The sequence below is a fragment of the Denticeps clupeoides genome, chromosome 7 (assembly GCF_900700375.1).
Source record: "Denticeps clupeoides chromosome 7, fDenClu1.1, whole genome shotgun sequence".
In the NCBI taxonomy this organism is placed as follows: domain Eukaryota; kingdom Metazoa; phylum Chordata; class Actinopteri; order Clupeiformes; family Denticipitidae; genus Denticeps; species Denticeps clupeoides.
In genome coordinates, this window is record NC_041713.1 from 4,146,502 (window position 1) to 4,167,269 (window position 20,768).

General features: G+C 46.0%; 2 protein-coding genes across 2 annotated transcripts; one reads left to right on the forward strand and one right to left on the reverse strand.

The window, feature by feature from the left end:
* Nucleotides 1-69: 69 nt before the first annotated feature.
* Nucleotides 70-7,179, reverse strand: LOC114794947 (general transcription factor IIF subunit 1-like). Its single transcript, XM_028987850.1, is given in 14 exon segments — nucleotides 70-488; nucleotides 1,071-1,209; nucleotides 1,321-1,462; nucleotides 2,347-2,420; nucleotides 2,501-2,641; nucleotides 2,736-2,794; nucleotides 4,058-4,202; nucleotides 4,293-4,495; nucleotides 4,924-4,981; nucleotides 4,984-5,093; nucleotides 5,170-5,363; nucleotides 6,563-6,635; nucleotides 6,717-6,763; nucleotides 6,843-7,179. Coding segments are annotated over 14 exon segments (1,602 nt in total). The 5' UTR covers nucleotides 6,855-7,179; the 3' UTR covers nucleotides 70-283.
* Nucleotides 7,180-7,268: 89 nt separating this feature from the next.
* LOC114794953 (PHD finger protein 20-like protein 1) lies at nucleotides 7,269-18,099 on the forward strand. The gene is given in 26 exon segments (XM_028987854.1): nucleotides 7,269-7,382; nucleotides 8,365-8,542; nucleotides 9,610-9,781; nucleotides 9,990-10,085; nucleotides 10,939-11,023; nucleotides 11,101-11,189; nucleotides 11,387-11,482; nucleotides 11,484-11,565; nucleotides 11,792-11,830; nucleotides 11,833-11,925; nucleotides 12,012-12,058; nucleotides 12,209-12,422; nucleotides 12,501-12,647; nucleotides 12,726-12,917; nucleotides 13,088-13,147; nucleotides 13,223-13,510; nucleotides 13,597-13,797; nucleotides 13,881-13,919; nucleotides 14,058-14,165; nucleotides 14,259-14,438; nucleotides 14,594-14,778; nucleotides 14,875-14,974; nucleotides 15,259-15,454; nucleotides 15,560-15,806; nucleotides 16,981-17,137; nucleotides 17,538-18,099. Coding segments are annotated over 25 exon segments (3,339 nt in total). The 5' UTR covers nucleotides 7,269-7,382; nucleotides 8,365-8,459; the 3' UTR covers nucleotides 17,681-18,099.
* Nucleotides 18,100-20,768: the final 2,669 nt, after the last annotated feature.

The following is a 20,768-nucleotide window of genomic DNA, read 5'->3' on the forward strand; positions in this document are numbered from 1 at the left end:
GGGGCAGGATAGCAATGAGAGTTGAATTAGAAAATAAAAAATAAAAAAATTAAAAGGGACTTGCACATGTTGCTTAAAATATAGTATAACAGTTTATTATTAATGCCACATGGGCTGGAAAAAACCTCAAAACATAAGCTATTACACATGAAAAAGAATGACTTTCAGAAATAACCTTTTCACCACAGACATACTTGTCTCAAAGGGCCATTTTTTTAATTGATTTAGCTAAAACTGCAACACAAAGTCATTCAAGTTCTAGGCTCGTTCTCGCACCCTGGCCTCACTCAGTCAGGTAGAAGTGCATCTTGTCGTTGATGTTCTTCCTCTCTGGGTTGAGCCTTTTCAAGATTTGGGCGAGCACGTTCACCGTCTGATCGCTGCTGAGACCGGTACGCTTGGTCTGAAACTTCTTCAGAAGGTCCTTGGTGGTCATGGGCTTCCTGATCAGGTACCTGCGTACGGCCTCCTCGGTCAGCTGCACATCACTGTCCGACAGGAAGAGAATGAAAGGTCAGAAAAGGTGGGTGGGTACAGTACAGGCCAAAAGTTTGTAGACACCTTCTCATTCAATGTGTTTTCTTTATTTTCATGACCTGTTACATTCAGTGAGAGTTAACCAATGCGGAGTTAACAAAAAGTGACAGGACCTGAACCTAATCGAGATGGTTTGGGGTGAGCTGGACCGCAGAGTGAAGGTAAAGGGGCCAACAAGTGCTAAACACCTCTGGGAACTCCTTCAAGACTGTTGGAAAAGCATTTCAGGTGACGACCTCTTGAAGCTCATCGAGAGAATGCCAAGAGTGTGCAAAGCAGTAATCAGAGCAAAGAAACTAGAATATAAAACATGTTTTCCGTTATTTCACCTTTTTTTGTTAAGTACATAACTCCACATGTGTTCATTCATAGTTTTGATGCCTTCAGTGAGAATCTACCAACGTAAATGGTCGGGAAAATAAAGAAAACACATTGAATGAGAAGGTGTGTCCAAACTTTTGGCCTGTACTGTATATGGGTACAACCACGTGTAAAGTCTGTATTTCACATCCAGGCTGGTTAGAGGTGTGCACCTCGAGCTGGGCGTGGACTTCCCAGAGGCGGGCTGTGGCGTGCTCTTTCCTGAGGGCTGGGGGCTCTGAGGGCTGGGTTCCATCTTCAGCCTCTTAGCGGCTGGTGTCTCTGAGCTCACTGGTGGCATCTGCCTCTTACCTGGGGGATAAACGGAGATGATATGACAAATTAATGCAGCAGCACCCCCCACTCTGCAGTTTCTAATAGGACCCATTCTGATACAATTCTGGGTACATGTGAGTGATTTACTTTGCTCTAGTTTGTTAGCTGCGGCCCGCAGTGTGTTCGACGTTGAGCCGCTATCGATAGATGGCGTCCCGGGGCGACTTCCAGTCCTGGAGCTTCCCGTGGATCCCCGGCCTCCGCCTCGTTTGGGTGGCGTTCGTTTTTTCTTAGGAAAAATAAACGTACCCGAGGCATGAATCACTCGAGCCAAAATACAGACAAGACAATCAAACCACCCGGATCAAAATCCCGGTCGCGTCTTGTGTTCGTTTTACAATGTTTAGATTTCAAGTTTTAAAAGATGTGCTCTATACTTAACTTCTTAACACTGAAACCTGGCAGAAACCAAACCGTGAAAAATGCCTTTATCCAGAGCGACCTACAATGTGCTGTCATGTTACAATCAATGAAGTAATCAGTTCTGGTTCACTAGGACCCCAACTATTACACCAGTGTAAACAGATCAGCTGGAATCTTATGAACACACAAGACGCTGGGGCTGCACATTAAATCAAATTTTAAATCACGATTTTAACTGCCTCGATCCTAGTCAGAAATATTTTCATTTAAATAACCAGCCACCAGGGGGCGAGCAAAAGCATAGACAGAGGAAACCTCAAATTGTGACACCTTCCCACCCCCATCCCATTGGAAAGGAACAGCTTCTGTTTTGACACCTCTATATATTGCATAATTAGTTCAATCTTTCATATTAAATATAAAAATCACCAAAAATCCAAAAGCCTTGTTCACTTACAGTTTGTTTAAAAGAGAAAGTGCATAAAAAAATGTGTGTTACCTAAAACAATGGATAATCATGATTACAATATTGATAAAAATAATCGTGATCATCATTTTGGCCATAATCGGTTGGCCCATCAAATCACCGCAGCCAGTGGGCCCGTCAATTTTTCCACAACTTCCCATTTGCATGCAGTGTCGGGAAACCAGAAGCCCCGTCGTCACTGCAGCCGGTCGGCCAGTTGCGGCAGCGGACTTGCAACGCAAAACCAGGAGAAAGTAAAAGTGCTGAAGAGCGGATATCCTCACCGCCATGAAGAGCGCAGAGGCGGCCTCGCCCTCAATGTCACTGTCGTCCGAGGTGTCCGACTCGCCGCTGCTGTCTGAAACGTGGCACCGAAAACTGGCGGTCAGCCCTCGCACAGCCACTTGGCACCACCCCATCGGCGCTGCAAAAACACACCTTTCTCTCCCTTCTTCTTCTTCTTCTCCATGTGCACAGGCGTCTTCTTGCCCTCTTCCTCCTCCTCCTCCTCTTTTGTCTCCTCTTCGTTCTGCTTTTCTTCCTCGCTCTCTTCTTCGCTGTCTGACATCTCATCAACTCCTTGAGGGGACAACAGAGACCATGTGGCTGCATACTGTCAATGGCTCACATACAGGAAACAAATATATATATATATATATATTTGTCCTCTGACCTTTAGGGACATCCTCTGTCTTACTGGGCTTCACCTTCTCCGGCTCATCCTCTTCAGAGCTTTTGTAGATTGAACAGAAATCAATTAATTTACAGTATATCATCAAACCTAATCTATGTTTGCACATTGCAATTATTATGATATTTTTACATTTACAGCATTTATCCAAAGCAACCATGGAGACACTCAGGGATAAGTGTCAAGTGGGACAAAATGGTAGTAAGTTGGATTGTTACACACTAGACTACTACCACCCTAATATACATTTATTAAGAAAATAAAGGGAACACAAAAATAAGACATCTCAGATCTCAATTAAATATTCGAATTAAATACTTCTTGTTCTTTACCTAGTTGAATGTGTTGACAACAAAATCACACACAAGTTATCGATGGAAATCTAATCGATCAACCCTGGGAGGTCTGGATTTGGAGTCACACTCAAAATTGGACAAATGCATCTGCCACCTGGACAAAAGCATGGGTGGTGGTAGCCTAGTGGGTAACACACTCACCTATGAACCAAAAGAACCAGGTTCAAACCCCACTTAATACCATCGTGTCCCTGAGCAAGACACTAAACCCTGAGTGTCTCCAGGGGGGGGGACTGTCCCTGTAACTACTGATTGTAAGTCGCTCTGGATAAGGCCTGGACAGTCTGTGGTGCATTGGTGGACAGATCGAGACATGATGTCCCAGATGTTATCAATTGGATTCAGGTCTGGGGAACGGGCGGCCAGTCCATACAATCAGTCTTGCAGGAACTGCTGACACACTCCAGCCACATGAGGTCTAGCATGGTCTTGCATTAGGATGAACCCGACCGCACCAGCATATGGTCTCACAAGGGTTCTGAGGATCTCATCTTGGTACCTAATGACAGAGAGGCTACCTAGAACAGGGAGGGCTGTGCGCCCCCCACCACACACACACACACCATTACTGACCCACTGCCAAACCAGTCATGCTGGAGGATGTTGCAGGCAGCAGAACGTTCACCATGGCTGTCACATCTATCACACGTGCTCAGTATGATCCTGCTTTCATCTGTGAAGAGCACAGGGTGCCAGTGGCGAATTTGCCAGTGTTGGTGTTCTCTGGCAAATGGCAAACTTGCTGCACGGTGTTGAGCTGTAAGCACAACCCCCACCCGTGGACTTCAGGCCCTCATACCACCCTCATAAACCATTTCAGCAGACACATGCACATTTGTGGCCTGCTGGAGGTCATTCTGCAGGGCACCTCCTTGCACAAGGGCGGAGGTGGCGGTCCGGCTGTCTCGGACAATGTTTTTAACCGTATTCTTTAAATAACGGACTTACCTGGTGTCATCGGACATGTAGTCCACCTCGACCCCCTCAAAGTCCCCATCATCACTGTCCTCTGCAGCATTGCGTTTACTGCCCTTCTTCTTCTTCCCCTTCCCCTTCGCGTCACTGACTTTCTTTTTTGATTTGCCTTCTCCATCTGCCATATCATAAATCATCCAAACATAATTACAATAATTTTCTTGTCGTATTTACATCCTACCCCGCCCGTCCTACCCTGCATCCTCACCCTCTCCCATGCTGCTGTCACTGTCATCGCTGCTCATCTCCAGGTCGTCCTCCAGGTCGTGAATGCGCAGGTCTCCCCCTCGGCCGCCCTTCTTCTTTTTTTTCCCACCCTTTTCACCTTCTTCCTCCTCGTCATCCCCACGCTCCGGTTCCCTGAAGCGCCTCTGAACCATGATACTGAAATGGTTTACAACCTTGTTCCTCCTGGGGACCAAGAAACAGTCACAGACATCAAAACCTACTGAAATGCAACATACCTGCCTTCAAAAATGAGAAATAGATAAATTGTCATACAACCAACCATACTTAGTACAACAAGATTGAGGTAAAGTGAAGTGATTGTCATTACAACTTTTAACCATCACCCTCGGTGAGCAGTGGGCAGCCACGACAGGCACCCGGGGAGCAGCGTGTGGGGACGGTGCTTTCCTCAGTGGAAATTGAACCTGCAACCCTTCCATTATGAGTCCGCTTCCTTACCCACTAGGCCACCACTGGCCCAAAACCCTCAGCACCTCTGACCTGAGTGGCCTTGAAGGAAAGTAGGGCCGAAGCCCTACTGCCTGACAGGAGCAGCCACAGGGACACGATGACATCATAAAAAACCCTCAGCTTCCCAACCCCAAGCGTACCTGCCCCACTCCTCCTCTGCCTCTTCTGCAGTGAGAGTGCGGTGCTTGGCCTGAGGGTGAAGTTGTACCAGCCATGGACAGGGAAGGCCTCGAAAGCCCCATCAGGACACTGAGTGAAGATGTAATAGGAAGCGTTCTCCGTTACGCCGCCTTTCTTCTGGCCTTTGAACCTGGCGGAAGACGGCGGCATCTGTAAGCATGTGTGGGCCCGCGGACGGGACTGAAAAAGAGAGAACGAACAGTCACCTTTTCCCTGCCTTTCCATTGACCTTGAGGATCCAGGGTTGGTCCTCGGCTTTGAACTCCCGCGTGACGATGCCATACTTCTTCCTCCGCGCCTCCTCCCTCTGTTTCTTCCCAAACTCGCTTCCAGCTGCACCTTCCGTAGCCTCTTCTTCTGCATACATCCGCCTGTTGCTCATATCTCGCTCCATACGAGCCTGAGGAAGAGAGACCCTCGATTAACTGCTGTTGCTGAAAGGCATCCGGGAGAGGGGACAGCGGGCCAGTACATTTTTTGTGTGTAATATGTTTAATAGAAGCACTGTGCATAGATACATAGGTACATGAGCGGTCAGGTGAGCGTTTCATTCAGCGTGAAAATAATGCTGAGGTGGTGAAACGGATGCTGGCTTCAGGCAATAATGTTCTGGTTGAAATGGCAATGAAAGCAAAGTCTGAGGTGAAAAAAAAAATTTTTTTGCAAAGCATGTTGGTACAGTTATGCTGGTCTGCATCCGCCGCCACAATCATGTCAGGATCGGGGTTTTAAAAAGCTGCGCCGGTTCTAACTTTTAAGGCCTGATTAAAGTTCTAATCTGTGGCTACATCCACTCACCTCTCTGTCTGACTGCAACACACGCACACGCCGTGGGGGCCTAGTGGTAAGGTAACTGACCAATAATCAGAGGATTGCCGGACCGAACTGCCAAGGTGCCACTGAGCACATTCCCCACAAACTGGTCCCCGGGCGCTGCTCACTGGTCCCCCTCTGGATACACTCAGGGTTAAGTGTCTTGCTCAAGGACACAATGGGATTTGAACCTGGGTCTTCTGGTTCATAGGTGAGTGTGTTACCCACTAGGCTAGTACCACCCTACTTTCTACCACTTTACTTTCTTTCAAAACAACATGGACCTAATATGTGTCCGTTCGAACCACAGGGAGCTTACAGAGAATTTTTTCCCTCCAGCAACCATATTCGCACCATCGAGAAATTAGGTTGCACTTTAGAGTCCTGCATCATGGAAATCACTGACCTCACTCCTTTTTTTGTAGCTTGAAATGTTTCAAAAAAATTCTCAGAGGGACAATTGCAGTCATGCAATGCCACTCCCTTACGCACACTGTTACTGTGGACAGCATCACACCTTTTGGCCACCTCTACAGCATTCGTATGTTGTGAAAAGCCGGCCAAATTGCATTACAGTATCTGGCATACTGCCATGGCAACGGAATGCTGCTAAAGTGCAGACAATCCTTCATGCATTAAGTGGATATTAATAGACTGACTGAGCTACACTACATGCCTTCATATTGTTTTTTGTTTTTTTTAAATAATAAAGCAAGAGAGACCCTTGATGAAAACCAGAGCATCAGAAGTTGATTGAGGTCTGCACCGGGGGTCCGATCACGTTACCTGGGTCCAGGTGGAGCAGTTGACTTTGTCCCCGGCATTGAAAGCCATTATGCTGTACTTCTTGGCAGTATTCCTGGGCACAACACAAAGCAACAAACTCAGCACTGAACGAACACATTGTCGCTCACCAGGAGCCTCCGCGACGAGCGCTTACTTGGGGACCCGGACTACATATTCCGTCGCGCTGGAGCCGCCTCCCCCCTGCGAGAGACGAGACAGCGACACAAATGAGTCTCTCGGTCGAACCGTGATTCCACGGACGCGCGATGGCGATTCTTACCAGGGACGCCATTATTGCTCCGTGATAATCCTCCCGGCAGGTCGGACGTCGCGGGCTCGGGTCGGAGGTCGGCAGGACGGAATATCAACGGCTCAGTGTTAAACTTCTAAATTCAAGTCGTCCCGTGTTCTCACCAGTGCCAACACTGCTGGAATTCACCGCGTAGGCGCGACTTGTGAATAGAAGCCAAATTTAACAGCGAACCACACACGATGAACGATCTCCGTCAATTCCTCCACAAGAAACGAGACCGCAACAATAAAAAGCAGCGGTTTAAAACACACACACACGGAACGGCGTCGAAGCGGACAGCTACAGGCGGCCGGCTGCGGACGTGACAGCGCCACCCGCCGGACCGGAGGAGAATAGCATCTCGTCGGCGGCCAGCGTGTGTGCGTGCGTGCGTACGTATTACGTCACCGCCCTCGACGCTGCGTGCCGCCGTGACGCTGGGTTCGGGGCTAAATACTAGGGCCGAGGAATGAAAAGAAGAGCCGCCGTGTGAAATGACTTTAATGACATTTTAACGCCGCTGCCGAGGTAAACGGGCTCCGCGTCCCACGCGTGTTGCTGTGCGGAGACGTTTGCTGGATTATTGCTTTTTTTGTGTCTCTCTCTCTCTCTCTTCCCCCCCTTTGCAGGCTAGCTTCTGGCTAGCCGTCCAGCCATTCAGTTTGGTTTGTGAACTAACGTTAGCGAAGCGACAGATTCGGAGGCTGTCACGACACCGCGATCTTATTATTCGCAGCGGGCGTGTTTTACCGAGTCGCCCCGAGTTCGCGGGGGGTGGTTTTCGTTGGAGCAATGCGACGGGACGACCGTGCCAAAAATGAAATTGAATAGCTAGCTGGGAGCTAGTGCTAGCTGCAGCCTAACTCGGTCGTTGAGTTAAGTTCGTGTCCGGAGCAACTAGGTGAGCAATAACTCCGTGTACCGCGTAGTTAACCAGCGATACTACTCCCGATTGTCCTAATGCAAATGAATTACCTGCCTGACAAGCTACAAAGGCGTGGGAATTTTACCTGTACAGTGAGGCATTTCATGGCTTGTTACTTTTCTTGCAGGTTCGTTGGGTAAATTTTAGCTGTCTGATATTTGTCGTTATTTTGTGTAAATAGCGATTTATGCATTGTCAGTAATGTTCTTGTTGCTTATTCTTGTACTGATGAGTACCTGAACCTGTTTTTCATTGCACATTGTGTATCAGATGTGAATTTTAACGTGCAAATGCAATATTATGGACTAAGTTAAGCCTAACCAGGCTCTAACCTGAGCCAGCATTGCCATAAATGTAAATGTATTTATCAGATGCCCTTATCCAGAGCGACTTACAATCAGTATTTACACGAGCAATTTAGGGTTAATTGTCTTGCTCAGGGACACAATGGTAGTAAGCAGGATTTGAACCTGGGTCTTCTGGTTCATAGGCGAGTGTGTTACCCACTAGGCTACTACCACCCCAGTGCCGTTCAAATGTGTGCAGCTTATTAATTATTTTTCTCTCTCTCTCTTTCTCGTTAAGGTTCCTTGGTAAGAAGTGGCGAGAAGATGCGTTGAATTCATCTTCAGCGTGGCTGAGCGGGCGGTTCTATCAGATTGACAGAGAGGGCTGTGACGATGAGTAAGAAACCACCCAACCGCCCAGGAATCATCTTTGAAGTAGGCGCGAGAGTGGAAGCACAGGACTATCTTCAGAAGTGGTATGGAATAAGTTCACTATTGATGCATGCGAGTTTAAGTCGAGCTTCATGAATCTTTGTGCGAGAAACTACGTTAATACTGAAGCCAATTTTTGCCAGACTTGGTGAGATAATTCCTATTGTGCATCATATTACAGGAAAGTGAAGTGAAGTGATTGTCATTGTGATACACAGCAGCACCGCACACGGTGCACACAGTGCAAATTTGTCCTCTGCATTTAACCCATCACCCTGAGTGGGCAGTGGGCAGTGTGCTTTTGCTCGGTGGCACCTTGTTAGATCGTGATTTGAACCGGAAACCTTCCGATTACCGGGCCACTTCCTTAACCGCTTCCACTCTACAGTAGGGGCTGTGCAATATTGCATAAAATTCATATTGCGATATAAATATAACCATAGACGATATATATTGTGGTATATAATTTGAAAATAAATTTAAATGTAACTGTTTTTGAAATAGCAAAGGCCCTGCAGCAGGAAGTTGTATAATTTTTACAGATACGTCAACTTATAACCATATACCAGATAAAATCATATCTGGCAATTCTACTGAAAGTGGACTTTCTGTCACACCCATGAGGCCAGTGAAATACCAGGTATTCGTATGATTAGATCACATTTTAGGATTTTCTGTATTCAGCTGTCGAGTTTACATTAAAAATATTGTCAAAAAGGATTGAAATAACACTTCTTGTTCATATTTTATCATGCAGTCCCACCAGGATTCCAAGATTTTATTTTGTGCGGTTTCTCGGATTAGGCACCGACACGCACGCTGCATTGTGTAAACCCGGAAGTGCACAGCGTCTGGCGGGTTACTGACCGATTGAAGGCTTGTTTCGTTTTATTTATTGGGTCTGCAAAACCTGGAAACTCGAATGCTCACGCCCCAAAACTAAAGGCTCGTGCTGCAAGTAGGCATGGTTTCGCGCAGGTGATGCGACTGTCATTTTTGCGAGGAGCGGATATTTCTGCGCTAGGCCAAATTTATATTGCCTACCGCTTATACCGTGCAGCCCTACTCTACAGTAAAAGATTATTGTACCTGTTCCTTGCCAAAACCCCAGGTATCCTTCACGAATAGAAGAGATTGATTATGACGAGGGGAAAATGCTCGTTCATTTTGACCGCTGGAGTCATCGCTACGACGAATGGATCTTTTGGGACAGCAACCGCCTGCGTCCTCTTGAGAGACCAGCCCTTCGAAAAGAGGGACTGAAAGAAGAGGACGATATGTCGGTTGGTTTTTTTGTTTTTCCCTTTATTGTTCTTTATTTATTGCCGTCTCCCACATGTTTCGACGTAGCCAGTGGCTGAAACACGTGGGCACTCCGTATGAGGCATGCCCAAAGAATGTGAATGAAATGCAGGTTAAATTCTGTGCTGAGTGACACTTTATTTAAAATTAACCCAATGTTCATGTATATCTCATAAACGTTTCTGCCAGGAGAGACTCAGCGAGATGAGAACATCTCGCCTTGGTGAGCTTCCTGGAAGTACAGAGAGCACAGAGGACCAAACAGAGTTACCACAGCCAAGACAAGTATATACTCCAATCGCCCCATTTGCAGTGATCTTGGCTGCCTTAGCTGCTTGTCTGACTATTGTTTGGGTTTCACCATCTAATGCAATGTGGCTAAATGGCGCAACTTTTAAAAGGAGAGTTTGGACCAACGGGAGTGTTTGCTAATGTTTGTTAATGCAGTAAATCTTCTGGATTTATAGAAATAAACAGAGAAACTAGAAATGGTCGCTTGCTAGTTATCTGTATCTTGGTGAAGAGGAGCTAACTAGCCATCCAGCCCTTTTTGTTGGCGCGTAATTATGTCCGAATCCTGGAAGATGAATTCTAATGATGTTTTTTATAAACTGTTCCAAAATGGGAGGAGCCTCACACACCCTACCAATGAACTAGTCTACAATATTGCCATCTAGTTAATGACATTAGCAAACATGCCACACGTTCTACGTCATATATAGTTTAGCAAATCTATCTCCCATGGTCTGCCATGCTTTGTAAAGATTGTTTTATTTATTCGTGAAATCACAGAGAAGGGTGTCTCACCCTTCTCCGTTCCTTCATTTCTTTCCTCTTGATCATTGTAATCTTTTGTGTTGGAATTTTCACTTTGGAAGAATGTTATATTCAACTTTTGTGGGAAGATTGTTTTGAAATAATCCTATTTTAACATCTAAATTTGCTCTTCCATCATTTATTACCATGAAACACATTTTGGGATGCTTTTGCGCTAATGTTTGGGGCATTTCAACATGCATCATGCCATTTGTGTGCATCACTTGTTTTTTTTTTTTTTTTTTTTTTTTTTGTAAAGCTATGCATATAGTTGTAAAGCCTCCATATTAATTTTTTTTGTTTGTTATTGGCATTCTTACAGGAGCTCCGAGATGGAGAGGAGGTTCTGGCTCGATGGACAGACTGCCGCTACTACCCCGCTAAGATTGAAGCTGTTAATAAAGAGGGTGTGTGTATGCAGCCTCTGCTGATGCATACCTAGATGCATTCATAACATTGTTTTAACACAAGTTTTTTTTTCCAGGTACCTATACAGTCCAGTTTTATGATGGGGTGATTCGATGTGTGAAAAGGATTCATATTAAATCCATGCCTGAGGATGCAAAAGGACAGGTAAGGCGATTGCATTTTGTTATAGTACACCTTCAGCATTTTTTTGACTGAAGGTAATGGGCAGAATACATATGGTAAAAAGTTAACGAGAGCATGTTATTTCATCCAGTGAGTTTTCTTTCTTTGGTTACTCTTGTCGTGCTCTTGAGCGCTCCCTGGCTTATGTGATCCCTCCCTCCTTGTTGTGTGTGTTGAAGCAGGACTGGATTGCTCTTGTGAAGGCGGCCACCACTGCTGCCAAGAGCAAAGGCGCGCCACGGTCACGGACCAGCGCGAACAGCAACAAGGACAGGGGAGGAGCATAGAGAGCTGAGGTCTGATGAGGAGGAGCAGGACGAGCTGGAGGACGATGACGAAGGCGACTCGGAACGACAGGGTATTCGCCTCAGACTGTTTGTTTGTTTGTTTGTTTATTTAAACGAGTGTAAATTGTGTCTCATTAATCTTATTTAGTTTTAGTATTTCAGCCTCCATTCTTCTCTTTACAGCATCCTTTAGATGCTTTGCTGTAGACAGTCATAAAGATTAGAAGCTGTCAAGACAAGTTCCCGTTTGCTGTCCCCGCCATGTCAAATTATGCTCTGTGTTTATTGTGCCAGCAGATGTGGAGTCTGCCGGCGAGGAGGAATGCAAGGGTCCCTCTCTGAGCAGCAAGACATGGGCAAGGCCAAGCGCATGAGAACCAGACAGACAGTGCTCTGCCACAGCAAACGGGTCCGGACTAATAAAGCACGAGGTGGGCCTTCTTGAATGGGCCCGAAATCTTTCACCAGAAGCATCATCCATAGCGAGTAACTCATGTAGTCATCCCTCTTTTTAAAGGATGCCATGAAGAGACCGATTGCAAAGAGGAGCAGAGGGATGTGCAGGTAACAAATACTGACACTTGTTATGCAAAACAGAAGTGTTTAAGGAACGGTCAATCATTGTCCAGGAACTAGAGAGTTGCAACAGAGGCTGGAAATGGGTGAAACAAGATTTAAAAGTATGAGTGCAACGTCTACTTCTCTTCACGGAAGGTTGATGAAGAATGCGAGGAAGCTCCTGTAGAGGAAAAGGCCCTGAAGCCAGTCGCCCCTCTGAGTGCCACCTCGCCTGCCCGCCCGCGGAACAGGAGGCTGAAGCATGACTCTGGCGAGTCCAGCAACAGCAGCCTGAAGCAAGCTGGCGATGAGAGCGAGTCGAGCCGCTCCCCGGCGTCTGCTCATAGCCTGGCTGATGCTGCACAGCCTGGTGAGTGCATGAGGACATGATAGTGTAACCTGTCCCTCAAGTGGGTCTTTACACACCGCTTTTTAACTTGTCTATCAGCCGCAGTCCCACCCTGCTCACCTCAACGGAAGAGAAGATCACAGCGTCTGGCTAACAGCTTTGAACCAACCTGCCCGCCTTCCCCACATAACAAGGCACCAAGCCCCAGCCCCCTTCCTGTCAATACAAACCCTTCTGAGCATGAAGGTGAATAAGACTACAATCATATGGTTTCAGTGACAAACATACCAACTGGTCGAACTAATTTTTTGTATAATTCAACAGGTAAAGGAAATAACGATTCTCAGGAGGCAGAGGGTCGCCTAAACCTCCCCAAGCCAGCAGCGTCAGGAAGCCCTGCGGTCGTAGCTCCTCCCGTCAGCTCATGTCCATTTCCCCTGACTGAACAAGAAAAGCAGGCCGATGACCAGACACCCGTTCACACATCAGTGGAAGAAAAAGCTCGTCTCGTAACGGGTAAACCACCGTTTTTATGTTCATGGCTGCCGACAAACAATGTTAGGAGGAAGCATTGTAATTTAAGAGACTGAGCACAATTCAGATAACTTTTAAACCACATAACATTCATATATTCATACGTGAATGATAATTAAAAAGTCAGTATCACACTTATTTTTTTCGTCTAGCTGCTGGTTCAAAAGCAGCAACAAGAACCCTGAAGGCCAATAGACACACAAGAGAACCAAGTTAGTGCCGCACCCCTTTCACTCATCAGTGTTTTACCTGTAATGTGTGGATGACTCCTTTCATTTCTTACTCAGTCATAAACAACAGAAAGTCTGAAGACACCACGTCCCCGAACGACTGCATCGACCTGGACCACAACAAGTTTAAGTGCAAAGTACCCGGCTGCTCAAAGGCCTTCCGGAAAGCCAAGCTGCTGGACTATCACCTGAAGTACTACCACAACACTGACAAGGAGCCTGAGGCAGAGATGGGCTCTCCTGACCGGGTGGGTCGCACCAGGGCCACCTCCGCCTCCATGCCCACCTGCACCCTTGTCGAGGTCCCCGAGAGCAAGAGACGCCGGACCGTCTCTACCTCTTCCTGTAAGAATACGCTCAAGTCATAAAACATTCCATTTGGGCCCTTTTTGTGAAATCAAATAGATAATGCAGATGTTCGTCTTCTCCAGCCCTTTCCCCACAGAGCCACATCCTGCAGCTGGACGGTTCCTCCAGCCTCCTGAGACCTCCCAAGTTCTGCAAGAAGAAGCGTTCTTCGGCCTCGGTCAGCTCCGACAGCACTGAGGTGTCCCTGCCCCCTCCACCCAGGGATAAGGCCTTCGAGGGCCTTCCCGACAAGATCCTGAAGAAGGTGGTTGATAAGGAGCCAGGTGTGTGCTGGTCGGTTCTGCACAGGTTCTCCTGAAGGATTGGATGTAACTTACACGTAACAGTTTCATGTCTTTCTCACCAGGGCTGTGTGTTAAGAATGAGAAGAAGTGCCAGATCACTGGTTAGTCATTGCACATTTTTATCTTTTATAGATTATTTTTTTACTGGTACACATCCCTGCTAGTAGAGTGAGGAGGAAATCATGTTGTAACAGTATCTTTCAGTAAAGCTCCAAGTGTAACATCTTCTGTGTTTTCAGGCAAGAGGAAAGAGAAGGATAAAGTCCGTAAGGAAAGGAAGGAGAAGGATCCGTTCAAACTGAAACAGAAGAAGAAGAAAAAGAAGAAGAAAAAATCCAAACAGCACTGTAAGATCTGCGCTCTTCTGATGCATCCAACTCCGAACATTTTTCTAGCAGACAAAGATAGGAACTAAAGGCATTGTCCTCCTCTGCCTTCAGGTTACTCAGAGTTGGAGGACATGTCCATGGCCTTCATGGAGAGGACGTCGCCCCCTCCGCTACACCGCTCTTCTTCGACCAGCGCGTTTGCCCTGCTCAATTCCTCGTCTTCCTCCTCTTCCAAGCACGCAGCCTTCCAGTACCCACGTGCCATCCTGACTGTGGACCTCACTGGTGAAAGTGAGTGACTGGGTGATGAAGAATAATCGTTCTTTAGAGGGAACTTTTAACTTAAAAAATAGTTTATTTTACTCATCTGTTGTTACCAAGCAGCGCTTATAATAACCAAGGCAGTTGCACTTTCGAATAGCAAGTGGCTTTTCTTTGAAACTTAGACCTCTCTGATGTGGACTTCGTGGAGGACTCCACCACAGAGTCTCTGCTGCTGAGTGGTGATGAGTACAACCAGGATCTGGAATCATTTGCGATGGATGAGTTCCATTACGATGACGAGGATGCGGCCAATGAGATTGTCCGCTGCATCTGCGAGATGGATGAGGAGAACGGTTTCATGATCCAGGTGCTGCAGCACCCGTAACTCCCCCCCCCCCCCCCCCCCAACCCACCTTATTTCATATGTTGCTCACTCTTTACATCTGTGTCTGGCTGTCTATAGTGTGAGGAGTGTATGTGTTGGCAACACAGTGTGTGTATGGGACTTCTGGAGGACAGCATTCCTGACCAGTACATTTGTTATATCTGCAGGGACCCACCAGGTAACAAACACACACTACCTTATTAGAACCATTTTCCGTAGTCGAAGGATTCAATTTTAAATATGAATGGAGTGGACTGCAGTTCAAATAAATATTAACTGTTACAATGTTGTTTTAAAATTGTGCTTGGTTGTTAACAAGCTCTCCTTTAGATCATGAACTAACTCATCTGGTTCTTGTCTGATACGAGTATATTTTGCTCAAGAAAAGATGACTACAAATAAGCACCGATCAGACAGTGTATGGTGGAAAGTTACAAAATAAATTGTGTGTTCTCCTACCAGGGCAGCGATGCAATGCCAGGTACTGGCATGACAAGGACTGGCTCAACAAGGGACACATGTATGGCCTGTCCTTCCTCACCGAGAACTACTCCCATCAGAATGCCAAAAAAATTGTCTCCACCCACCAGCTGCTGGGAGATGTCTACAGCGTCAAGAAGGTGCTCCATGGCCTGCAGCTGAAGATGGACATTCTGCAGTAAGGCTCCACACAACCTCATTTTCTTATCTGTCTCCTCTGTGCGCTTGGCATTCAGCCTTTTGCTAGTTATGGCTTTAACACTGGGTCTCCTTATCTCAAAAGGGCCAATCACAACCCCAGTTTACACTTGTGGGCGCGGTCCTGGGTGAACTCAGATGAGGAGCAGCCCATGGGGGGGGTCCCGGACTGCGTCCACTTCAGAGACCGCCTTTGCCAAAACACAGATACCTACATCACCAGCGAGCACAGCTACCAGAAGCCTGCTGAAACACTCGGCCACACGCACCACCGGCTGGCTGAGCCTGGAGTGCGGCTGGACACGCTCACAACACAACGAAAGGAGGACGAGGTGAGCTGCACCACAAAGCTTGCTTCAACTTGGATTGCTTATTGTTTGAATTTAGTGCTCTTCAGTACAGGTAGAAATTACATAATGCATGGCTGGTACAATAGTTTTTGCCGGCCCAACAATATTAGATGATTTATTTCGTTATAGTTATATAGTCACATGACCAACATTTACATCTTGTCTTGTCTTAATGATGTCAAAAAGGTTCGTTGACATAAAGTTTGTTGAGGAAAACACTAGATGGTACAATGTGGAATGTGTTTGTTAAAAAATGAAGGAGAAAGGCCAACTGTGGGCACATAGGAATCTAAACTTCAACCTTCCCAAATTCTCCCATACCACCCCTCTGCTACGTTCCCTCCACTGGCTCCCAGTAGCTGCATGCATCAGGTTCAAAATACTGATGCTGGCCTACAAAGCCAAACATGGAGCAGCACCATCCTACCTCACAGCCCTTATTACACCTCACACTGCACCTCGTATACTCCGAGCCTCCAGTACTGCTCGCCTGGTCCCTCCATCTCTGAAGGTAAAAGGAAAACATTCATCTAGACTCTTCTCCGTCTTGGCCCCTCGGTGGTGGAATGAACTTCCCCTCGAGGTCAGAACAGCTCAGTCACTGAGCACCTTCAAACGACAGCTCAAGACCTTCCTCTTTAAAGAATATTTAGATTAAATTGTAATTTTCTTGTTTGCGAACTTTGTGTACAGAATCTACACCAGAGTGAATAAAATAGATGTATTCATAGTAGGGGTCCTAGTGAACCGGAATTGATCTCTTCATCGATGGTAACTTGAAAGCACGTTGTATGTCGCTCTGGATAAGGGCGTCTGCCAAATGCTGTAAATGTAAATGTAAATGTAAACTGGATGAATCATTTTCTTTTAACTCATGAGGATGGTCTGCTGCATGAAACCAGGATGCACTGTAAATTGCTTCAAAATGGTGAGAGGAACATGCAGAGTTTGATGGGTGAGGTCTGTGGGAAAAGAAGTCCAATCTTGTAGTACTTGAAGGACCTGCTGCTGACAGCTCGACGCCGGATACCAGAGCATATATCCAGATGTCTAGTGCAGTTCAGGTTGCAGCAAATGGGGGACCTATGCAGTACTAGGCAGGTAATCATAATGTTAAGTCCATGTGTAAGTCCAGGCTTTTCCTTCTCTGTGTTAGGACGACAGTACCATCTGCCTGGCGGGATGTGTGAATGACGGCTCTGTGGATCAAGCCAGGAACTGCCTCCAGTGGCAGATGAACCTGCTCACCCACATTGAGGACCTGCAGAACCAAGTGGCTGGCAGGATGGACCTCATAGAAAAGGAGCTGGATGGTAGACTTCATAGCACATACAAGATTATCAGACTGAATTTTTTTTAGAAAAATTCTAAGTCAGTGGTCTCCAACCTGGGGAGATTGCAGAGGGTCAGCACAAAGTTTACCAAAGTTATATTAGTTAACATTAAATGTATAAAATCCCAATAGAATAATCTAAACCCTGTATAATCCTGTAGGCTATGTAGAGTCTACATAAACTAAAACCTAACTAAAACCTTTTTTTTTTGCAAATAATAGTTAGTAATTAGTCACTTTATTCTTTTAATGTGGGAAGGAAGTGGGATCTAAGGGTCTGTTTCCCATTTATTGATAAAGCCAAATAATGCATGCAATCAAGCTGTTTACTGCTAGTACTGCTAGGTTTCCTCACACTCTTTCTTTCTTTCCTTCCCAAGTCCTGGAGAGCTGGCTCGACTTCACCGGAGAGCTGGAGCCCCCGGACCCCCTGGGCCGTCTGCCACAGTTGAAATGTCGCATCAACCAGCTCCTGACAGACCTGGGGAAAGTGCAGCAGATGAGCACGCTGTGTTCTGTTTGATACACTCGTCACAAACACTCCCACGCGCACAGACATTTGCACACTGTGATCTCACAAACAACGGCGGCAATGCCGTCTTCCCAGCATCCGGATCCTCCTAGTCATTCGCTTGAACACTCTGCGGGACAATATGGAGCGTCTGGAAATTTCCGCGTCCAGCGGGTGACTGAAACGCATGGGGACTTCCCTGGCAGACGTTCCCTCTGGTTCTGACTTGGGCCCGTCAGCCAAAAGTCAAATGGCAGCTTATAAACAGTCTGCAGGGAGAACAGGTTCTCCCACATGGACCACCTTTTAATCGCTGCATTTATTCTCCTCATGGTCACATTCATTTACTAGCACTTTTTCTTTCTCCTTTCAGTCTCATTACAGCTCATTTCCACCAATTGGCAAAAAAAAGAAAAGTGCAATGTTTTACACCACCCAGAGTTCACTAAAACACACTCTGTATTCAGTCGAAGGTAAATGAGTGTGTTCCTTCATACGTGCAGTGATGAATGTTTCGGTGTTAATGGAGTTGATTCACGGAGACGATAAACAAGGCCATTCTCCTTACGTTTTTTTTTTTTTTTTTTAATTAACATCTCGTCATTCTATAAGTGGATGATGCTTCGTTTTCGTGCCAAGTGGCCCGAGGGCCTGACGTTTACAACGCCAGTGTGTCTGGCTCAAGAGAAATGTAGGCTTAGTGACTGGGACGGTGCGCATTGCATGACTTGTTTTTCCATAGAGTAGCGCGTGACTCCCGTAACTGTCCGAAGGCTCTTCATTACCACCGTCGGTTCCTTCTTCGTGAGAAAATGTAGGCCTGGTAGTTGGTCTCTGAAGTGAATCACCTTGTCTCTTACCTTGTTCTTCTGAAACAGCACAGTAAGCTAAGTAAACATGTTCTTATATATATATAAGTAAATAAAAACAGTTTTTCTAACTGTACAGGAGTATATAAATATATATAAATAAGAGGCAAAAATATATAAAAGGCAAAAATATACTTGAAAAGAAATGCTAGTGTGCATTCACCATTTGTATTAATCTGTATAAAATGTGTTTTAGAACTAAGTGGGACTACAAAAGTTGATTTTCACCTGAAAAAGTAACAGCTGTACATAAAGAGTTTATTTAAGACTTTATGGTATTAACTGTATGTATATCCCCATTAAAAGATGCTCTGATTATTTAGCACTTGGTTGTCTGTTGTCTTGTGTTCGTTTTGCGCAATGTGAATCTTGTTCATCAAAGTGAATCCAGGCTATGAGACTGAAGACCACAAAGTCCCAGGTTCAAAGCCCGCTTTCTGCCATTGTGTCCCTGAGAGGGACCCTTAACCCTGAGTGCCTCCTTGGGGACTGTCCCTCTAACTACTGATTGTAAAACACTCTGGATAAGGGCAACTGTCATATTAGTCCATATTAAGTGGGTGGTAACTTCACAAATAAAAAACAGTTTGTGAGTATCTTGGTTTGAAGGCGGTTATGTTTTCAGTCAGGGTAAAGGAAACCCATGTGCCCATTTTATAAAGTTTTGGAAATGTTCTTGTCCGTCACCTTCACTTCAGCAGAATGCAACAGATATCTGAAGCACAATACTGACTGGCAGCACCTGCTGCATTCAATAAATCAAAAACCACGGCCAAGCTCTCTGTGATAATAATCATCCTGTGTATCATGTAACAGACAAAAAAGTACAAGTTTACGATGAAATGATGCTTAGTTGTGGTCAATGATGATGCTAGTCTAAGATCTGCACTCTGGCGGGGCTGTGAGAGGAAGAACTACGGGAGAACAGGCAAACCCCATACACACAAAAACCGAAGTTCGGGTACGAGTGTATTCTAAATGTTTTAATTTCCTACACATGTAAAATACCATAAAGCCACGCAAACACTTGGATGGCATGTGAACTCAAGGGTCAATCAAGGGTCCTGAGTTCGAACCAACAACCCTGGAGAAAGGCAGCATCGATTAATCAGAACTATTAGAATAATATAAAATCTTTTCTCTGGCCTCTCTATTAGAAAGTTTGACCTCAAGCTTTCATCGTTTCCACCTTATAGGCCCACGTTAAACGTACCCTGTACATGTAATATCTAGACTGAACAAAATATAAACGCAACACTTTTATTTTTGCTCCCATTTTTCACGAGCGAAACTCAAAAGATCTGAAACGTTTTCTACATACACAACAGACCCATTACTCTTAAATATTGTTCACAAATCTGTCTACGGTAAATCTTTGGTTAGTGAGCAGAGATAATCCATCCCACCTCTCAGGCTGCATATTACGGTGCTGATTGGCCACTCTGAAATGTGCAGTTTGATCACACAGCACAATGCCACAGATGTCGCAGCTTTTGAGGGAGCCTGACTGCAGGAATGTCATTTCTCTACCATAAGCCGTCTCAAATGGCGTTTCAGAGAATTTGGCAGTACGACTGGCCCCACAACCGCATTTAACCACACCAGACCAGGACCAACAAATCCAGCATGTTCGCCTCCAGCCACCCAGACAGTTGGCCTAACCAAACAACGTCTGCACAAACTGTCACGATCGTTCCCAGGGAGGCTCCTCTGCCTGCTGGTCGTCCTCATCGGGGTCTGGACCTGACTGCAGTTCGTCGTCATGACCGACTTGAATTGGTAAATGCTTCTGGCACATCGGAGAGGTGTTCTGTTCGCAGATGTTCACTGTTCAGGGCAGATGGCAGACAGCGTGTGGCGTTGTCTGGGTGAGCGGTCACTGATGTCCAGGTTGTGGACCCAGTGGCCCATGGTGGCGGTGGAGTTATGGTATGGACAGGTGTATGTTATGGACAACAAACAGTAGGTTACTACTGGGGCAGTGGTGGCCTAGTGGGTAAGGAAACGGACCCGTAATCAGAAGGTTGCCGGTTCAAATCCCCGAGCCGCCTAGCTGCCACTGAGGGTGATGGTTGAAAGCAGAGGACTCATTTCGTGTGCCGTGCTAAAGTGTTTCACAATGACAATCAATTCATTTTCACTTAAAAATGATAATGATACACTATTCCTGGAAGCTGAAAATATCCCGGGCATGTCACCCGTTGAGCATGTTTACGACAGCATTATAATAC